This window comes from Cupressus sempervirens, chromosome 2, assembly GCF_028749045.1.
Source record: "Cupressus sempervirens isolate cs-2001-9-10 chromosome 2, ASM2874904v1, whole genome shotgun sequence".
Classification (NCBI taxonomy): domain Eukaryota; kingdom Viridiplantae; phylum Streptophyta; class Pinopsida; order Cupressales; family Cupressaceae; genus Cupressus; species Cupressus sempervirens.
The window spans coordinates 534,217,200-534,235,494 of NC_143119.1; the positions used below are offsets into that span (position 1 = coordinate 534,217,200).

Consider the following 18,295-nt stretch of genomic DNA (forward strand, 5'->3'; position numbering starts at 1 on the left):
AACTTCTAAGGATTAAATTGGCAAACCAAAAGATATGGGCTTTTTAAAATTAATCCCAACCTGATTTTTACCTGTGTTAGCAAAACGATTGATAGGGATAAATTAGCAAACCCAAAGATTTTTTATGTTCAAATAATATGAATGTGATTTTCACCACTATTAACAAAACTCTTTCCTTGAAATACCTAACCTGTTTTTTGTCTGTAGAAAGATAAAGAACATTTTGTTGATCATCTTCCTATTCCTGTGGGTTCACTTTATTTATTAACATGTTATCATTTTGTCGCATCCTTTGAAAATCTTAAAGAAAGCTTTCAATAATAGAATCTAGTGGGCATACTACATTTTTTCCAAGAATCTTTCTGATCTACAAATGATTCTCAAAATACAAAAATCGACTTCTGATGAAAAAAACCTGAAATGACAAATTAAGGATCAGTCATTCTTTCTTATTTCCAAAACAATATAAGTTTAGACCTCCATATTCTTGGTTAGGTTGATAGAAGCCAATGTGAACAAACCTTTCTGACAAGAGTTTTGAATAAATAACCTCATAACAATCAAATATAATTGCAAGAGTATCCTGGAAAACTGCTTGAATTTGGCTATACATAAAGGTTTATACAGTTTTTCTAAAATTCACTTGCATGCTTGTAACATTGTGTACAACTTCAAATGCTAATCAAGTATGAACTTGAGGTTACAACAGGTCAATTTATTTATTTTCACAGTCAATTACAGATTGGAAAGATGCTTCCTAGAAGGAATAGTATGCCAATTTGGTTTTACATTGAGAGCCTTATTTTTGCATCTGTATGCCACAAACTGAGGGAGTAGGACACATTTCTTAGGCAACTACAGTCACCAGCTATGGAAAGGATTATATTTTTCTACTTCTGATAGATAAATTGTATTTTTCATCCATGTGCTGTGCGGTGTGACACTTCCATTGTGGCTTTTGTTTTCCTTGGTAATCCTGGGTGACCCAGAGACTCAACCTCTGGCCCCTCTGGAGTGAGTTAAATCAAGACTAGTCCCTGTGGGCAATGGATACAGGCTAACAGACCATAAGCACCTGCCACCAGGTCAACTGAGGTCATAAATTAAACACAAGACATTGCATACCTAGAACAGATGCCTTACATCCCTCTTGGGCTAAACTTTCATATATGTTTGGTTAATTTTATCATGCATACTTAGGCTCCCTACATTACGAATTCTGTGAGGCACTAATTAAGCTGAGAGGCCTTCTACAGTGACATCAGAATTGGTTGTAAACAAATTGCTTTTTGGAAAAAAATTGATGTGCATATAGCCTACATCGGTAACAATTGCATGCCATTACAGTCGCATGTTGCAACACGTGTTGTCCACGCACCCGTAGATACATTTGGGAATGATAGTGAAATCTAAGATAACCAAAATAAAGAATCTTTTATATTTTGAAAGGTGAGTTGACAAATGTTGCATTTGCATTGCTAGAGCGACGGAAGTGGATGAGCAGCATCTTGAAGAAACGGAAACTGGAATGTGTACTCTGCCTCTTCTTGCACTTTTTTGTACAATCCGGTCAGACCTTAATCAAGCAATCGTATAAATCCTCTCCATATTTGCACCATAATAGTCTTCAACGTTTTTCCTTCTCCTACTCTTTCCTCCATGCGACATTTCTTCACTGGGTAGTGCTAATTTTTATAGTCAAACAAAAGAAACAAAGCATAGAAAAAGAGGCAGCCATTTTAATTTTGAAAACAATTTCTTTGTGGTCATTTCTTCTACTCATTTCTCTCATTCCAGGCAATTGCAAAATCCCAATTGAATTTACAGGTTACATGCATTGATTGCTTCTCTGCCCATTAATACACACTTCTTCCACTTAAATTTGGGGTCTTTAGATTCATCAAATCATAAGGGAGTGGTTTCCTTGGTGGAGAAAAGAATTGCCATGATTTTTCTTTTCCTTTCGTTTGTGCTTTTTCATTTTTGTATGTTTGGAGAATGACATCATTTATGGGAAATGTAGAAATCTAGACAACCATGAATGTGAACAAGATGCAACATTTGTACTGGTCTCAGAACTTTAATATTGGAAGTGCTTGGATGCCCTCTATAATGTGAAGAAATATAATGATCGCAAACCTTTGTAGTTTGAATGTGTGGCCAGGCTAATGGTTTTACTGAGAAAGATGCGTGTACATGAATTATACAAGGGTTTTACATTCTTTTATTAGAATTACATATTTTTCAGATATAGAAAAGCCTACATAGTCTAATAATAATGTGTGCATCAATCTCAATCATTATGATTTCATGACATGCCAATTATAAAAAAGTTAAATCCCATCGAATCATATAAAGAAAGTTATTGTAAATTAAAAGAATATTCAGTGATATGGTTTGATGCAAGACAAGGAGTTTCCATCGAAATTCATTGTAGTAGGAATTTATCTAGTTCTAGGCTATGTTTAGTTAGATAGCTTTTTAAATTCTTTCCTAAATTAAAAATAATTATTTGATGAATTAGAAATCAAGTATTCACTGAACTGAAAGATTTTCACTGGAGTGATTTGACAACAGTTAAAAATAAATTTTTTCTTTCATGATCATTCTTATGTTTGTCATTTATATATTTATTAGTTCCTGCCAAGGCAGGAATACTTATGCATTCATGTCAATCTAAATATGACATTAACAATAACCAGTCAAATCCAAGAATTTAAAAGATTATATGAGATTTCAAATGTTAATGTCTTTTTCTAATTTTTTATTATTTTATAAATCATATTTTTCATCCATTTTATTGGTCTAGACTATTTTTGGTGGGGGAGAAAATCAATTTTCTTCAACAAAAAAATACAAATATTTTCTAGTAACTTCATCTTGCATTAATGAATGCATTAATTATAACTTTATCTTTTTCACATTTGTGACAAGTTGATAAGATTATATTTTTTCAATCATTTTATCTTCCACCTCACACAACACGTCTAATCAATATCAATTATCACAATCTATTAAATATTTTTAATTTCTTATTTTAAATATATTTATTATTAATTTTACATTGATGTTTATTTTTGACTATTTGATATAACTTGTTCCTAAAACTTCATGTAATGCATAAGTTCAAATTATACTTCTATATATATATAACTAATAAATATGTCTTTTTAATATAATTTCAATATGTTATATCTTTATATTTGAATTTCTAATTTTTTAAAAACTTTGTTTTTTTAATAAAAGTAGTTAAATTATTACTATTATTTTACTTTTATGAAAATAAATTGAACAATATTATTTTTTAATTATATTTTATAATAGTGTTTGTAATATGTATAATTGATAAGTGTTACAATTTTTAAATTATATTATTTATTATTATTAATATTTTTTATTTAAACAATTTATCATTTAGTTTAAATACATTTAAAACTTAAATATATATTTTAATATTAAATTAATAATTATATTTTATATAAAAAAAACATACTAAAGAAATAACCACAAAAATATAAATTATTATTACGTTTTTATAAACTATGTATTAAAATTAAATAGTTATATTTAGTTTCTTATTTATTACATCACATTTATTCATCAACATCAAATTTATATGTATTACATCTATTTATTATTTACAAATGTACATATTAAATTATATAGAATATTATTTCATAATTAAAAATTACTTAATTTTATGAAAATTTTGGAAATACAAAACATTAAATAGTAAACCTTCTCTAATTGTGTAAAATTAAACAATCAGTTTTACTTATTAAATATTTTTATATTTCAATACATATCATTTTTTCTTATAGAAATGTGAGTTTTAATATAAAAATTAAATTCTTAGTTTCATTAATTAAAATATAATATATTTTAATTCTTTATTATAACCATGATTTTATTTTGATTATTTATTTTATTAAAAAAAAATTATATTTAATTCTCTCTCTCACACACACAACTTATGTTGGTATCACTCTATTTTACTATTTTATCTCTCTTCCTCTTCCTCTATATTATCTCTCTTTTTTTCCTCTACATATATGTTTATGTTGTTATTGTTGTATACTGCTATTTATCTCTATTTATATCCTTATCCTAGTTTTTGTCTAGTGCTAATGATTAAAAATAGTGTGAGTTCCATTTGATAATCAAAATGAGAATAATACATAGTTGGGGGAGTTATTCCAACTACTTATGGTTGTCTAGTAGCATGCTTGGTATGCTTAAACATATAATGTGATACTCCAAATGCTTCATCACTTCTTCAAGTTCTATAATTCAAATATTGGTATGGATATCTTTCCTCATTGCACATAATTTAAGTTGTCGATGTAGAAGGTGCAAATTTGTCTAAAGCATATGTATTGATCGTAGTATGATATTAAGTACTTAGTGCCATATTGGGGACTTTGGCCTCTTATTCTTGAGCTTAAATGCCCAAAAATATAATAATATAGCACGAGAACTTAACAACAAAATATGAGCCATCCTATCAGATCACAAGCGCATTTCTAAGACGAGAATTTAACAACAAAATATGAGCAATCCTATCAAATCACAAGTACATTTCTAGGCAAAAATTAATGCATTCATAATGTTACTTTAGATTCTCACTCATCTACACCTCTACAACCATTATGCATTAGGCAGGAACTATGACGCATTGTGTCTCTTGTTAAATTTTATATTTGTGATATTGTTTGGTTTGAAAATAATTTGATTATTTGTCTTTTCTGTAATATTTTCTATTTTCTACAAAATTTGATGAATTATTTATATTTATGAATGTTGGCTATTTTAAAATTTGATTGTCTTAACTTATGTTACATGATATTTTATTTAAAATATATCCAAGGCAAGAGGCTTTCTACAATGACATCAAACTTCAATATAAACATTTATCTTTTTTGAAAAATTATGACTTACATTTAGATATTTTAAAACATTTAACTAGGAGGAGTCTGCAAAAAGGAGAATGTGAAAGGCCAAGCAAATTATCTTGACTGTAACATACATGCGGATAAGCTAGAGATATCTTTTTGGAAAAACCTATTAGACAAGGATATCTCTCGGCTTATTTCATATCTATAAAAATAAAATATAAGCTATTTGTAATATATTTTGATATGTTTGTAGCCAGTCATGATGTAAACATCTGTAAAACTAAGCACAGTTCTTATTTGTTTTGGCAAACTACTATGCTGCACAGCATGTTGCCCTTATTTTGTATTGACTTTAAAATATGAGCATAATTTCATGCAATTTACATCTGTGAAAATAATTCTGCTGATTTCTTGCTCATATACTTTGTTGGAATATTTGAACTGCTCTTAACCAGACCAAATACCATCCTTAGACATCAATTTTTTTTTGGCAATTTGGTAATTGTATAGTGGTGCAATGATGGAGATGAACTTGAGGAAAATATATTTTATTAAGTGAAATAATTCTCTTACATTTTTCTTTTCTGTCTCAGGTGGAAGGTGATGTGGTGGCCATTGTATTGGATCCAGTATCTTCCTGGCCAAAACTGAAAGGTGCTCAAATTAAGCAACAAATGAGGAACTCAGATACTAAGGATGATAACATAATCACAGCAGAAAGTGAAGGTACTTCAAAAGCTCAATGCATGCCGGAACATTTGTGTAAAAATAATTGCAATGGTCAGGCTTCCAATATCAATTCACTAGGAGATTTTCTTAATAGTTTGGATCTTGAGGATAATGGGTTTTCTGTTGATAAAACAACAAACAATTTTTTTGGTAATGGTATTTCATGTCACATTGGCGAGCAGCATTTGACAAACTGTGATTTATCTGAAAATGGGTTTTGGGACGAACATAATCATGAGATGACAAAGGCCTTAACAAATGTTGCTATGATTGTGAATTCACTTCCTGGTAGGCGACCGACAGGCAGGGTGATAGGAATAATAGAAAAATCACTCCGTCGTGATGCAGTTATTAGTTTTCTTGAAGTAAAACAGTGTATTGCATATAAGGAAGGACAGAAGTGGAGCTGTTCCAGGGATGAGCAAAACCAACAAAAGAATGGGAAAGGATTGGCTTCACATACTGAGGAAGGATATATCAAGCTATTACCAACAGATGCCCGATTCCCAAAAATGACTGTCCAATTGAGTAGTTTGCCAGATAATCTGAAGAGGAGGTTGCATGAAGGTGACCTTACACTTGAAAGTGAGCTTGTTGCTGCTTCTATAGATTTATGGAGAGCAGATTGTTTCCTTCCACAAGCTGTTGTTAAACATAGTTTGGGCCAAAGTGGAGAAATAGAAGCACAAACTGCAGCAATACTATTTGAATACGACATTCACACTTCTAATTTCCCTCCGGAGTCTCTCTCCTGTCTACCAAAGGTTCCATGGAAAATACCTAAACAGGAGTTCCAAGTTAGGAGAGACTTGAGAAATCTCTGTATATTTTCAATTGATCCCCCCAATTCAAGAGATATTGATGATGCCTTGTCAATTGAAGATATAGGCAATGATATAAAGAGAGTTGGAGTTCACATTGCAGATGTTTCCTATTTTATCCATCCAGATACAATGTTGGACAGAGAAGCACAAGGTCGTTCTACAAGTGTCTATCTCACCCAGTGTTGTTTTCCGATGCTGCCTCAGTTACTTCGTGAAGATCTATGTTCATTGAATCCAGGAACTGATAGGCTTGCTTTTTCAGTTATGTGGGACATGGATTCCTCAGGTGAAGTTCTGGATCACTGGATTGGGCGCACAGTAATTCGGTCATGCTGCAAGTTGTCATATCAACATGCACAGGAGATTATAGAAGGCATATTTCAATGCCAGCATACAACTAGCAATGTAACAGGCCTCCCGGAGGTGCATTATGAGTTTGATTGGCAGGATATTATTGCAAATATGCAAAATCTGCATAGAATAGCAAAGCAGAGGAGGGAAAGCAGGTTCAGGAAAGGAGCTTTGAGATTAGATAACTGTAAGCTTATATTTATTTTAGATGAGGATGGTAAGCCATGCGATAGTATGTTGAATGAACAGAAGGATTCAAACATTCTTGTGGAGGAGTTCATGCTTTTGGCGAATATGACAGTTGCAAAGATTATTTGCAGAGCTTTTCCTGAATGCTCTTTGCTACGAAAGCATCCAGAACCCAACTTACGTAAATTGAAAGACTTGGAAGCATTTTGCAAAAAGTTTGGTTTTGACCTTGATGTCTCCTCTGCAGGAGCACTGCATCAATCCTTAGAAAAATTGAGGAACAATTTGAAAGATGACCCTGAATTGTTCAACATTATTGTTCTTTATGCTACAAAGCCAATGCAACTGGCTGCATACTTCTGTACAGGAGAATTGAGGGAAAAGAAGACAGAATGGGCTCATTATGCACTAGCTACCCCACTGTACACACATTTTACTTCACCAATTCGGAGATATGCTGATATTGTAGTGCATCGTATTTTGGCAGCAACTCTTGAAGCTGAATGTTTATATCAGAAACAATTCAAGGATACATTAAACCTGGCAAATAAGAATAATATAACACTATCCGACTGGAGAGCTCAAGCTAGGTGCTTTACGGGCCCCATTATTGATAAAGAAGCAATGGAATCTCCATTTGGCAGGAAAGCACTGATGACTGCCTCTCTGAAGCATAAGGTTCCTAGAACTGCTGAACTTGCACTAATTGCAGCACATTGCAATGAGAGAAAATTAGCTAGCAAAAATGTTCAAGAAGCCAGTAATAAGCTTTATCTCTGGGCATTTCTAAAGAAGCAGGTGAGTACCAGTTTTGCTAAAGAACAAATATGTCTATTGTCCACATGTGAACTAGATGTGTTTATTTTACTGTTCAGCATTCAAAAGTCAGAATTATCATGAATTCGCACCTGAAATTCTTATTAACCCATCATCGTAGAATCAAAAAGACTTAACTAGTGGGTTGTTTCTTGATAACTATTATGTCAATTTTCATTTAATAACTTTCTCGTCTTTCTCACTTGCAGAAATTAATTTCAGATGCAAGAGTGTTAGCACTGGGACCAAAGTTCATGTCTCTCTATATTTACAAGTTAGCTGTAAGTGGTTTATCATTACAAAATCAAAGTTTTAAAAATTGAAACTTAGTAAATCAAGGTTTGCTTGTTTAATCATTCCTTGTGAGCTTTGCAGGCGGAGCATCGCATATACTTTGATGAAACTGAAGGACTCAATGCTGAATGGCTTGAATCTACAAGGACATTAGTGCTGGACATTTCACTACAGAAATCTTCTGACAAAATGAACAATAAAGTGAAGAATAGAATGCCTGAAAATATTGCCATGATTGTAAATCCTGCAAGTCCAGTTGACTTTGGCCAGAAGCAAGAAAGTTACGAGGATGATGTCCTTGAAATTGAAAATGGCTTGAAGGGAGACCTTTTAAGTCTAACTCAATTGGATTTTGACAAAACAAATCGTTCCAAGTACAAGAATCCTGAACCTGCTGTTTTACCGTTGACCTTGAGGGTTCTATCGACTATTCCTGTATCAATTCATGCCATTGGAGGAGATAATAGTCCCCCAGATATTTCTGTACGGTTCTTTCTGAGTTCGTACATTAGTTCATTGCACAAAAGATGCAATGTTATGGTTTGACCTTGTTCAGAATTCATTTGACTAATCAAACCAAGCCCTCTCATCTCTAGGAAATAAGGTCTTATTATAAACTTCAGGTTTTCATTTCGTATCGATAGTAGGCCCATAATTTCTTGGGCTCATGACTCAAAGCTGCTTGTTTGGCTTCCTTGACCTTGAATAAACTTTTGCGATGCTTGAAAGCAAGCACATTGTCTGTACTTTTATTGGCACAAACAAACACGCAAAAAAATCAGGACAGCTGTATCTGCAGGTTGCCAATTCAGTCAAAGATTAATCTTAGGATACCTTGAGTATGAACGCATCTCTAGGGTTTCTAACAAGGAACGGCCTTTTTTTGTGTGCTGCTTCCAGACAATTGTATCCTGCTCATTTGCAGCAGTGTTGGGATCTTTGCCTTAATTTTTTGTGGGTAGTCTCCGACAGAGAAGGTTTAGTAGAATTCAATTTTTTTAAAATCAAAGTATCAGGTAATTAAGAAATTGAGAGTGAATCTGCTTATTCCATTTCACTTCAGCCGTTGTAAACTATGTATATTCAATCACCATTGGTTCTCATGCTAAGCAAGGGTGGCTATAGCTTCCACATTGATTTTATATTTGATCCAACATGTTCCGTGGTTAAAAAACTTGTATTGTTTCTAATCATAAATGAAATTGCTTCATGACTGCTACTAAATTTTGCCCTGCTATATAATGGAAATGTGAATGACATGGGCACTATACATAATGAACACAGTGGACATGGACTTATATTAAAAGCAAATACTTGATGTAGGTTAGAATGCGTAAAATGTTATGATTGGTCAAGTATATGGAGGACGCAAAGAACAATGCCCTTCATCTGTCATAAGCATAAGGCTTACATTTTCAATGTCAAGATGGTCAATGGTTACGCAACTGCCATTATCAATCATAAGAAAGTACATCATTATTCTTTCGAGATTCGTGACAAAGATTAAGATAGCAAGTTGGATTTGGCGTACAACCAAAATATTAGTTTGACAATGGTCTACATTTATCGCCTTTTAAGAGTCGGTTTATCATTCGACATCGATTACAACAAAAAGGAGCTTAACTTAGCAGAAAGCAGTGTTAATATTAAGCCCAGAATTAATGATAAACAATAGTAAAGAAGACCAAAAACTACATTTATCCAAGGAAAACCCTTTACCTTGATGGGAAAAATTCCACACACCACAAAAATCTCTTTTATTGATAATAAATGTACAAGTACAATGCTTTTTGCATAATACAATGCGCAAAGCAATTATGTAATAATCATGAAATTGAGCTTAACATAAGAGAGAGGAGGAAGACCCATAGATAGGTCACACCTCAAATTTTCACTAGAAAGGAGGGAAATCAATGAGGATGTGTTAGATTGTACCTTAAATTCACCTAGGAAAGAGATGGTAATTGAGATAATTGTGTGGAAAGCGCAAGTGGCGCAAGTGTATGATGCAAACACGCCAAAGAGGAGTTGAGACAATTCATAAGTGGAAGTTCTTACAGATTAGGATGATACATTTAGGCCCCATTTTAGTGGTATGTATACTTGCATCCCACAAAACCATGTCAATGATAATAATAAATCACCTAGAGATTACTACGTGAATGTAAGACCCCTTCTCAAACAGTGTTATGATAAAATGTTGTTCTTGCTAGAAACCATTTAGAGGACATCATGATAAATTATGACTATCTTATATGCAATAATTATGATGATGAATATGAATTAATGTTTTATGGTTTAGGTGTCCTAATGGAAATTGAGATTAGTTGATACATTCATGTTTTGATACTCTGTGACTCGAGACTTACAACATTGTTTAACTATTTAAGCATTGATTTGTACTAATGATGATATGAGGTGTTTCACTTTATGATGATGTTAATTATGGTACCTTGATGATTATGATATATGCATTTAGATAGTTTAGTATGCTCTATTGACGATGTTTATGATGTTTTGGGTATATGTATGCATTATGATGATTATTGCAGTATTTTAATTTGAATTGATGAATATGTTATCATGATTCAATTAAGAGATTAGTGATGATTAAAAAAATGCAGAAATTGTTTTGGGCAAAGTTGGAGGTTTTCTTCTCCGTTCTTTCCTACCAGTGCCCCTTTGAACGGAGTAAAGCTATTGCAATTTTTTCTTTTAATTAATAAAATTTATCAAGGCTTTGGTTGTTTATCGATCAAAAAATAAAATAAAATGTGAAAAAATGAGAAAGGTGATTCAAAGCGCTAATGTTTTAATCAATATGATTATGTAAATTTGATTTAAATATATGAATGTGATTTTATTGAACTATTGAATTAACAATGAAATTAATTAGAGAATTGGTAATTGACTTTATGTACAAACCGTAAGACTAAGGTTGAATCCAATAAAGTGATTCGAACCTTGTTGTCTAGTGTTTAATTTGTATCATAATATGAATGTATGTGTATCATTTTGTATTGTGTGACATGTTGAATGTTATGTAAAAGTAAATTTTATGATTTCACTTGACACTTGTTATATGCATGTGTGTCGACATGTCAATTTAGGGTTAGCAGAGTAACATGTTACTTTAACATTGATTAGTTAGCAACTTAAATTAGTTTCTCTTAATTAGGGTTTAGTGGAAAGATTACATCATTAAGGTTTTTGAAGATCAAATGTTTCAAGCGACTTGTAAAGATCATAAATTGATCCTAGAAGCCAAATTAATGTAATTCAAGTGCCCAAGTGGTATGTGTATGGATTATGAATTTTTTCCACCCTTCTAAAACTTCATAGCAACATTTATAACCCCTAAAATATCACAAATTCCCTTTGTTGCGAAAATGGATCATCACTACAAGGTTACTCGAGTTTTCACTCCTTCCTAAAATGTTGTCTTTATGATAGGGGCAAGTGGGAAGGCTCTATGAGGCGTAAAGTCAAGTTTGGAGTTATTGCTATTTTGGGAAGATAAGTTTGGAAGCTATTTAGAGCCTCTTTGAAGAGTTGAAGGTTGTCCACCCATTCTTTATATTTAGAGAAGTCAAGTTTGGAGTTGTAAGGAGAGGATTTAGCTCATCACAAATTTTATTGCCATAACCTTTGTGAAGGTAGTTTTTACATTGCCATGGTTATGTTCTTGTTCATTGCTTATATGTGTTAAACTCTTGCATATTGCAGCATGTATGTGTTTGTATCATGTGAGGGATGAGTATTGTGATATTTTACTTGCTTTGTTTCATGTTTCTTCTCTTTGTTTTGTTGGAAAATTGTGAAGGGTGTGTTGACATTACTCACTCTTGGATAGGGCAGAAGTGACCATGTATGAGAGAAGGGCTTAATTGGACTCCAGAGTAGTGTAGTCTCTTTTCATGATGAAAAGATGTAAGAAGAAAGGTGTTATGGGTCCTTGCTTGTCAATGCAAAATTGAGTTTGTTTTGAGAAAATAAGGAGAAAAAAATGAAAGTTTATGTGATTTGGTAGCCTTGGAAGAGGCATATGATTTGTGTTCTTGATTGACATCTCCTATTTGGAAAAATCCATCCTCTCTAGTCATAGGTTCATGATGAAACCTGTTGTGCATACTTTGGATGAGAATTATATGTGGAGTTATGTCATTGTGTTTGGATTCTGAGTGTCACCCGGTTGGTTACTGGTTCTCATAGCTCAGTGGGTGGCCTTTTGGGGCCTAGGATGAGAGGTGAGCTCTCCATGGTAGCTTGTGTGTGTTTGTAGTTTTCAGATGGATTTGAATAGGGGAGCAATCTTGGAATGAATTCTTGGTGCAAATCTTGAGTCACCCCTTTGTTGGAGACTTCTCCTTGTGTTAAATTCTTATTGCATCTTGCATCGTTGTATTGAAAAGGGAATTGTATTTAAGTGTTGAAGGAAAGAATTCATAACTTCTTTATGACATATTGACAGGTATTCCATGTTGTAGGCTTCATTTTCAATAAGGAGAAATTTTGTTATCTTATGAACAAATTGTATAGTATGATGATAAAGTTTTCAAATATGATTTCACTTCTATTGGTGCTTTTAAATGCATTAGAATAACATAGTGCTAGAAGCTAGGTTACCTCTTAATCCAACATCTTGTAACCTTGGATTCAATCACGAATTTCGATATATTTGGTTATGGTAAAGCCATGGTATCGCATGAAGAAACCTAAGTGAAACATGTATATACTTCCATAATTAAGTTCAAAGTTGAGAAAAAATGATATATATTTCTTATAATTGCATCATCAAATTGCTCAATAGATATATTGGTAAATCATTAGATTTAAATATAAGTTGGAATACATTCTTCTTACCTCACAATTCACCCCTAAAACATTGATTTACTCCTAACAATACCACTATAAAAAAAGATTCCCTACAACCCATTCAGACAATTATAAATTTTCACAAAAAAATATTTCCCCCAAGAGCCCCTGTATAACTCTGGAAAATATATGGGATATAATTAAATCAATCCCATACAATTTCCCAACTTTATACAGTGAATATAGTATAGGATATAATACCACTTGACTATTCCTCTTGTTATAGTCAACATTCTAGCAAAGTGCCTTTATGGCAGCTTAGCAATTTAAAAAAAAAATCAGCTTAGAAGGGAGATGGGACACCCCGTGGTCCCCACCCCCTCTTCACACTTCATCCTTCAAATTTTGGCACAAGTTCTAGAGGAATGGATGCATATTTTAATACAAACATCATCTTACCCTTTTCAGAGTCCTTGCATTTATCTTCACCCACCTCCTTGTCCTCACCACTCTCAACTTCATTTGCCAAGTGTACATACCGAGGGAAGCCTCATGTTGGGGCAATGACTACCCAGGCAAGAGGATTGACTGCTTGGGTATGCCCCATCCGCTCATGCCATGCCATACGCCCATCATAACCCGTTCCATCGTACCATCGCTGCAGTTCAAATTTGACTATTTTATGAACGCATGTGGCCTTTACTACTCCATTCAATGGAGAAGTAGGCTATGTTTTAAAATTTTAAAAGTAGATAAGTTAGAATCCTTTATTGTACACATTATTTTAGTTTTTATTTTTTATTTTTTATTATTTGAAACATATAATCTACGGTTCAAAATATATAATAAGTTAAATATATAAGATTATTTAATAAGTTAAATATATAATTTTATATTATATGTTATATTTTTAGTTTCTTAATTGAAAGATGGATTAAAATAAAATATTTTTGAAAAAGAATGATAGTATCAAAAAAATCATTGCATAAAAGATTAATCTGATAAAAGTGTTAGTTTAAAATAGTATAAAAGATCAAATACTAAATCAATAAATCAATAATGAATCTATTTTATTAAATGATAAATATATAATTTTAAAAAAAGATTACAAATTTGATATAATTTAAATATATAATATATCATATATTATTAACATTGTAAATGTATATTTAACTTTTACTATATTTATTTTTGATCAAGTATTGGATCAATTACAATTTATTAAATTATCTCCATCATTTGATTGAACCATAAATATTATTATTAGTAAAATTTAAAAATAAAAAAAATGAAAATTTTAATTTTAAAAATAATTGTTTAAGGTTAGTCAAACTAACTACCTTTTTGATAAATATCTAATTTCACTATTAAAGCATTGCTTAGGGATGAATGATGAAAAAAGAGTCCAAGAAGGCAAAGTCAAGTAATAAAGATATTTTCCTTCTCCAAGAAAATTAACTCATTGACAACTTCTTTGTTGCCCTTAATGTATTATGTTATGATACTAATATCCTTTTTATAATTTACCTAATTAATTTATGTATTGGTATGTGAAAACCTTATTATTGAATGTCAAGTATAAGAATTTTATTCCTCTAATATTATGAAAATTGTTTAGATAACTTCCTCATACAATCAAATATTTTATGTGATTGACATTAAAATATTTTATAATCATTAAAATATAGTTTAGTAATACTATATTTTAATGATTTAATGTTATTATATTAACTATAATTAAAATGTTTTACAATCATTGAAATGTTATTATTTTAACTAAAATAATAACATTAAAATATTTTACAATTAACAATAAAATAATAAAATAATAAAATGTTGATAAATATTTTCATCAATCATCTAATTGTAATTCAACTATTGTCAATTCAATATTTTTAGTATTTATATTCTTACTTCACTTATATTTTTAGTATGAGGAAGTTATCTAAACAATTTTCATAATATTAGAGGAATAAAATTCTTATACTTGACATTCAATAATAAGGTTTTGACATACCAATACATAAATTAATTAGGTAAATTATAAAAAGGATATTAGTATCATAAAATAATACATTAAGGGTAACAAAGAAGTTGTTAATGAGAATAAACAGTAAATAGGAGGTTATTATTAATTTTCTTGGAGAAACAAAGTATCTTTATTACTTGGCTTTGCCTTCTTGGACTCTTTTTTCACCATTCATCCCTAAGAAATGCCTTAATAGTGAAATTAGATATTTATCAAAAAGGTAGTTAGTTTGACTAACCTTAAACAATTATTTTTAAAATTAAAATTTTCATTTTTTGATTTTTAAAATTTTACTAATAATAATATTTATGATTCAATCAAATGATGGAGATAATTTAATAAATTGTAATTGATTCAATACTTGATAAAAAACACATAACATTAAAGTTAAATATACATTTACAATGTTAATAATATATGATATATTATATATTTAAATTATATCAAATTTGTAATTTTTTAAAAAAATTATATATTTATCATTTAATAAAATAGATTCATTATTGATTTATTGATTTAGTATTGAGCTTTTATACTATTTTAAACTAACACTTTTAACAGATTAATCTTTTATGCAATGATTTTTTTGATACTATCATTCTTTTCCAAAAATATTTTATTTTAATCCATCTTTCAATTAAGAAATTAAAAATATAACATATAATATAAAATTATATATTTAACTTATTAAATAATCTTATGTATTTAACTTATTATATATTTTGAATCGTAGATTATATGTTTAAAATAATAATAAAAATAAAATAAAAACTAAAATAATGCATACAGTAAAGGATTCTAACTTATCTATTTTTAAAATTTTAAAACATAGCCTACTTCTCCATTGAACGAAGTAGTAAAGGCCACATCCGTGCATAAAATAGTCAAATATGAACTGTAGCGATGGTACGGTGGAATGGGTTATGATGGGCGTATGGCATGGCATGAGCGGATGGGGCATACCCAGGCGTGCCTATCCAGGCAGTCGATCCTCTTGCCTAGATAGCCGTTGCCTCATTTTGGCCCTTGGATTATCTTGCAATTAAGTTGGTTATGAATTCAACCCCTTTTATGTCCTTACCTTTGCTTGGTGATTGGGTGAGCTTTCCACATCACCCATCACCATTCCCTATGCATACGTACACCAAGGAAAAAGTACGTTGGTCTAAGTACCCAAGTCAGACCTATAGCTTGGGAAGCGCCCAAGCCCACTTGGGTCACGTACATCTGCCTTGGAAAGTGTAGGAGGGTTAGGTGGAGGGCCCACTTGACAAGTGGTATTCAATTAGGTGTTAGTAAGGGGTAGGGGTATGTTTAGTTAGAGGTTAGGTTAGTATTAGTTAAATGTTTATTTTTGTTTAGAAGTTTAATAAAATGGTTAGTATCCTTTAATTATGATTAGTAATTATTATAAATTTAATTGGGACTTAGCATTAGTTGGTATTGTTAGTGATTACAATTGTAGATGATGGTAGGGGTTGTTAGGAGGCAGTGGAAGAGTTGCTAAACATGTTTAGTATTATATATATATATATGTGTGTGTGTGTGTGTGTGTGTGTGTTCTAATAATATTTGTGTATTAGAATTTTAAATTAGTTTAAATATGAATTTACTTTAGTTGATTTTGGTTTTAGCTGGTGGTTAAGTACAACGATTAAAAGTATATAGTTAGGGAATCATTAGAATATATATATATATATATATATATATATATATATATATATATATATATATATATATATATATATATATATATATATATATATATATATATATATATATATATATATATATATATGTATATATATGTATGTATATATCTATATATATATATATATGTATATATAATACTAAACATGTTTAGTAACACTAACATAGTGTACTTATCTTCCACTGCCTCCTAACAATCCCTACCATCATCGACAAATGTATCACTAACAATACCAAGTAATGCTAAGTCCCAATTATTTATAATAATTGCTAATCATAATTAAAGGATACTAACCTTTTTATTAAACTTCTAAACAAAAATAAACATTTAACTAATACTAACTTAAACTCTAACATGTTTAGTATATATATATATATGTTATAATAATATTTGTGTATTAGAATTTTAAATTAGTTTAAATATGAATTTACTTTAGTTGATTTTGGTTTTAGTTGGTGGTTAAGTATAAGGAAAGAGTATATAATTAGGGAATTATTAGAATATTATTAGAAATATATATATTATTTTATTAGGGGATTAATTTTTTTTTTTCATAATAATATTATGTATTTAATTATGGATTTTAATTAATTCAATATTGCTAATGTTGCTAATGTTAAGGATCAAAAGTGTTATAGAAAGGATTGCATAGACAACTTGATAGTTCTTTGCATTATGTCAGAGGATAAAATTTAAATATCAAAATGACTTTAATGATAAGTAATTAATACTTTATTTATTCCCTAAGGGCCCATTTAGTTGCTGGAATTAATCCAGAATAAGGAAATGGGAATAGGAAAATTGGAATAAATTTATTCCAATTTTGGTCCAATGCAAGAATAAATCTAGTTCCTAAAAAAACCTGGAATTAGATTTATTCTCATTTTGGGCCAAAATTGGAATAAATTTATTCCAATTTTCCTATTCTCGTTTCCTTATTCTAGGTTAATTCCAGGAACCAAATGGGCCCTAAAGGAGTAGTGATAATCGAAATCAAATTTGACCAATATAATGACCTTTTAAATGTTGAATTAGTTTGTCTAGTGGATTGACTTAGTAAAGTGTGATAGGGCATAGTATCAAATTTTTACCTAATGTAACTTATGTAATATGACATATCTAATGTTGTGAAATGTAATACAAGTAAGGATGACTCACCCATTAAATATGTTAAAATCCCAAATGTGCCAATAATGTGGCATTCTTCCAAAAACATGTCAGAAAGTGGAACATATGAATCAAACCTTACCAAAACTAAACCTTGTGACTCGAAGACTATCATTACCATGTTATAATCTTTCCATAACATATTCAAATATAATCATCTAATTCTTATAACCTGACCTAGATGTTCCTATAGTACTAGAACCTAGGGTTTCAAACCCATGCAGTAGGATGGGATACTGATCCTGCATTCTTATGTGATATAATCTGAAACATAACTTTGTACCTAGACCCTGTAAATCTAAATTGATTGTACCATGTTATCACCCTTCTACATTGTACTCAATGATGGTATGCATTTAAAGTGAGTATGTGTGCTAACATAGTTGTTATTACCCTTTAAAAAAAATTGTTGATGTGTTTTTGCCCCAATTTTTTGGCATGACAGGGAAGACTTATGAAGTTCATAGGTAAGCTA

General features: G+C 30.7%; 1 protein-coding gene across 1 annotated transcript in view; it reads left to right on the plus strand.

Annotated features, from left to right (window-relative positions):
• Window positions 1–9,240, plus strand: part of LOC149573307 (Ribonuclease II/R family protein) — a 52,838-nt gene extending 43,598 nt beyond the window's left edge. Inside the window, exons 5-7 of the mRNA XM_089814519.1 lie at window positions 5,489–7,786; window positions 8,014–8,085; window positions 8,180–9,240. Of these exons, the coding sequence (XP_089670645.1) occupies window positions 5,489–7,786; window positions 8,014–8,085; window positions 8,180–8,644 (2,835 nt within the window). The 3' untranslated portion in view covers window positions 8,645–9,240. The remainder of the gene's footprint in view (window positions 1–5,488; window positions 7,787–8,013; window positions 8,086–8,179) is intronic.
• Window positions 9,241–18,295: the final 9,055 nt, after the last annotated feature.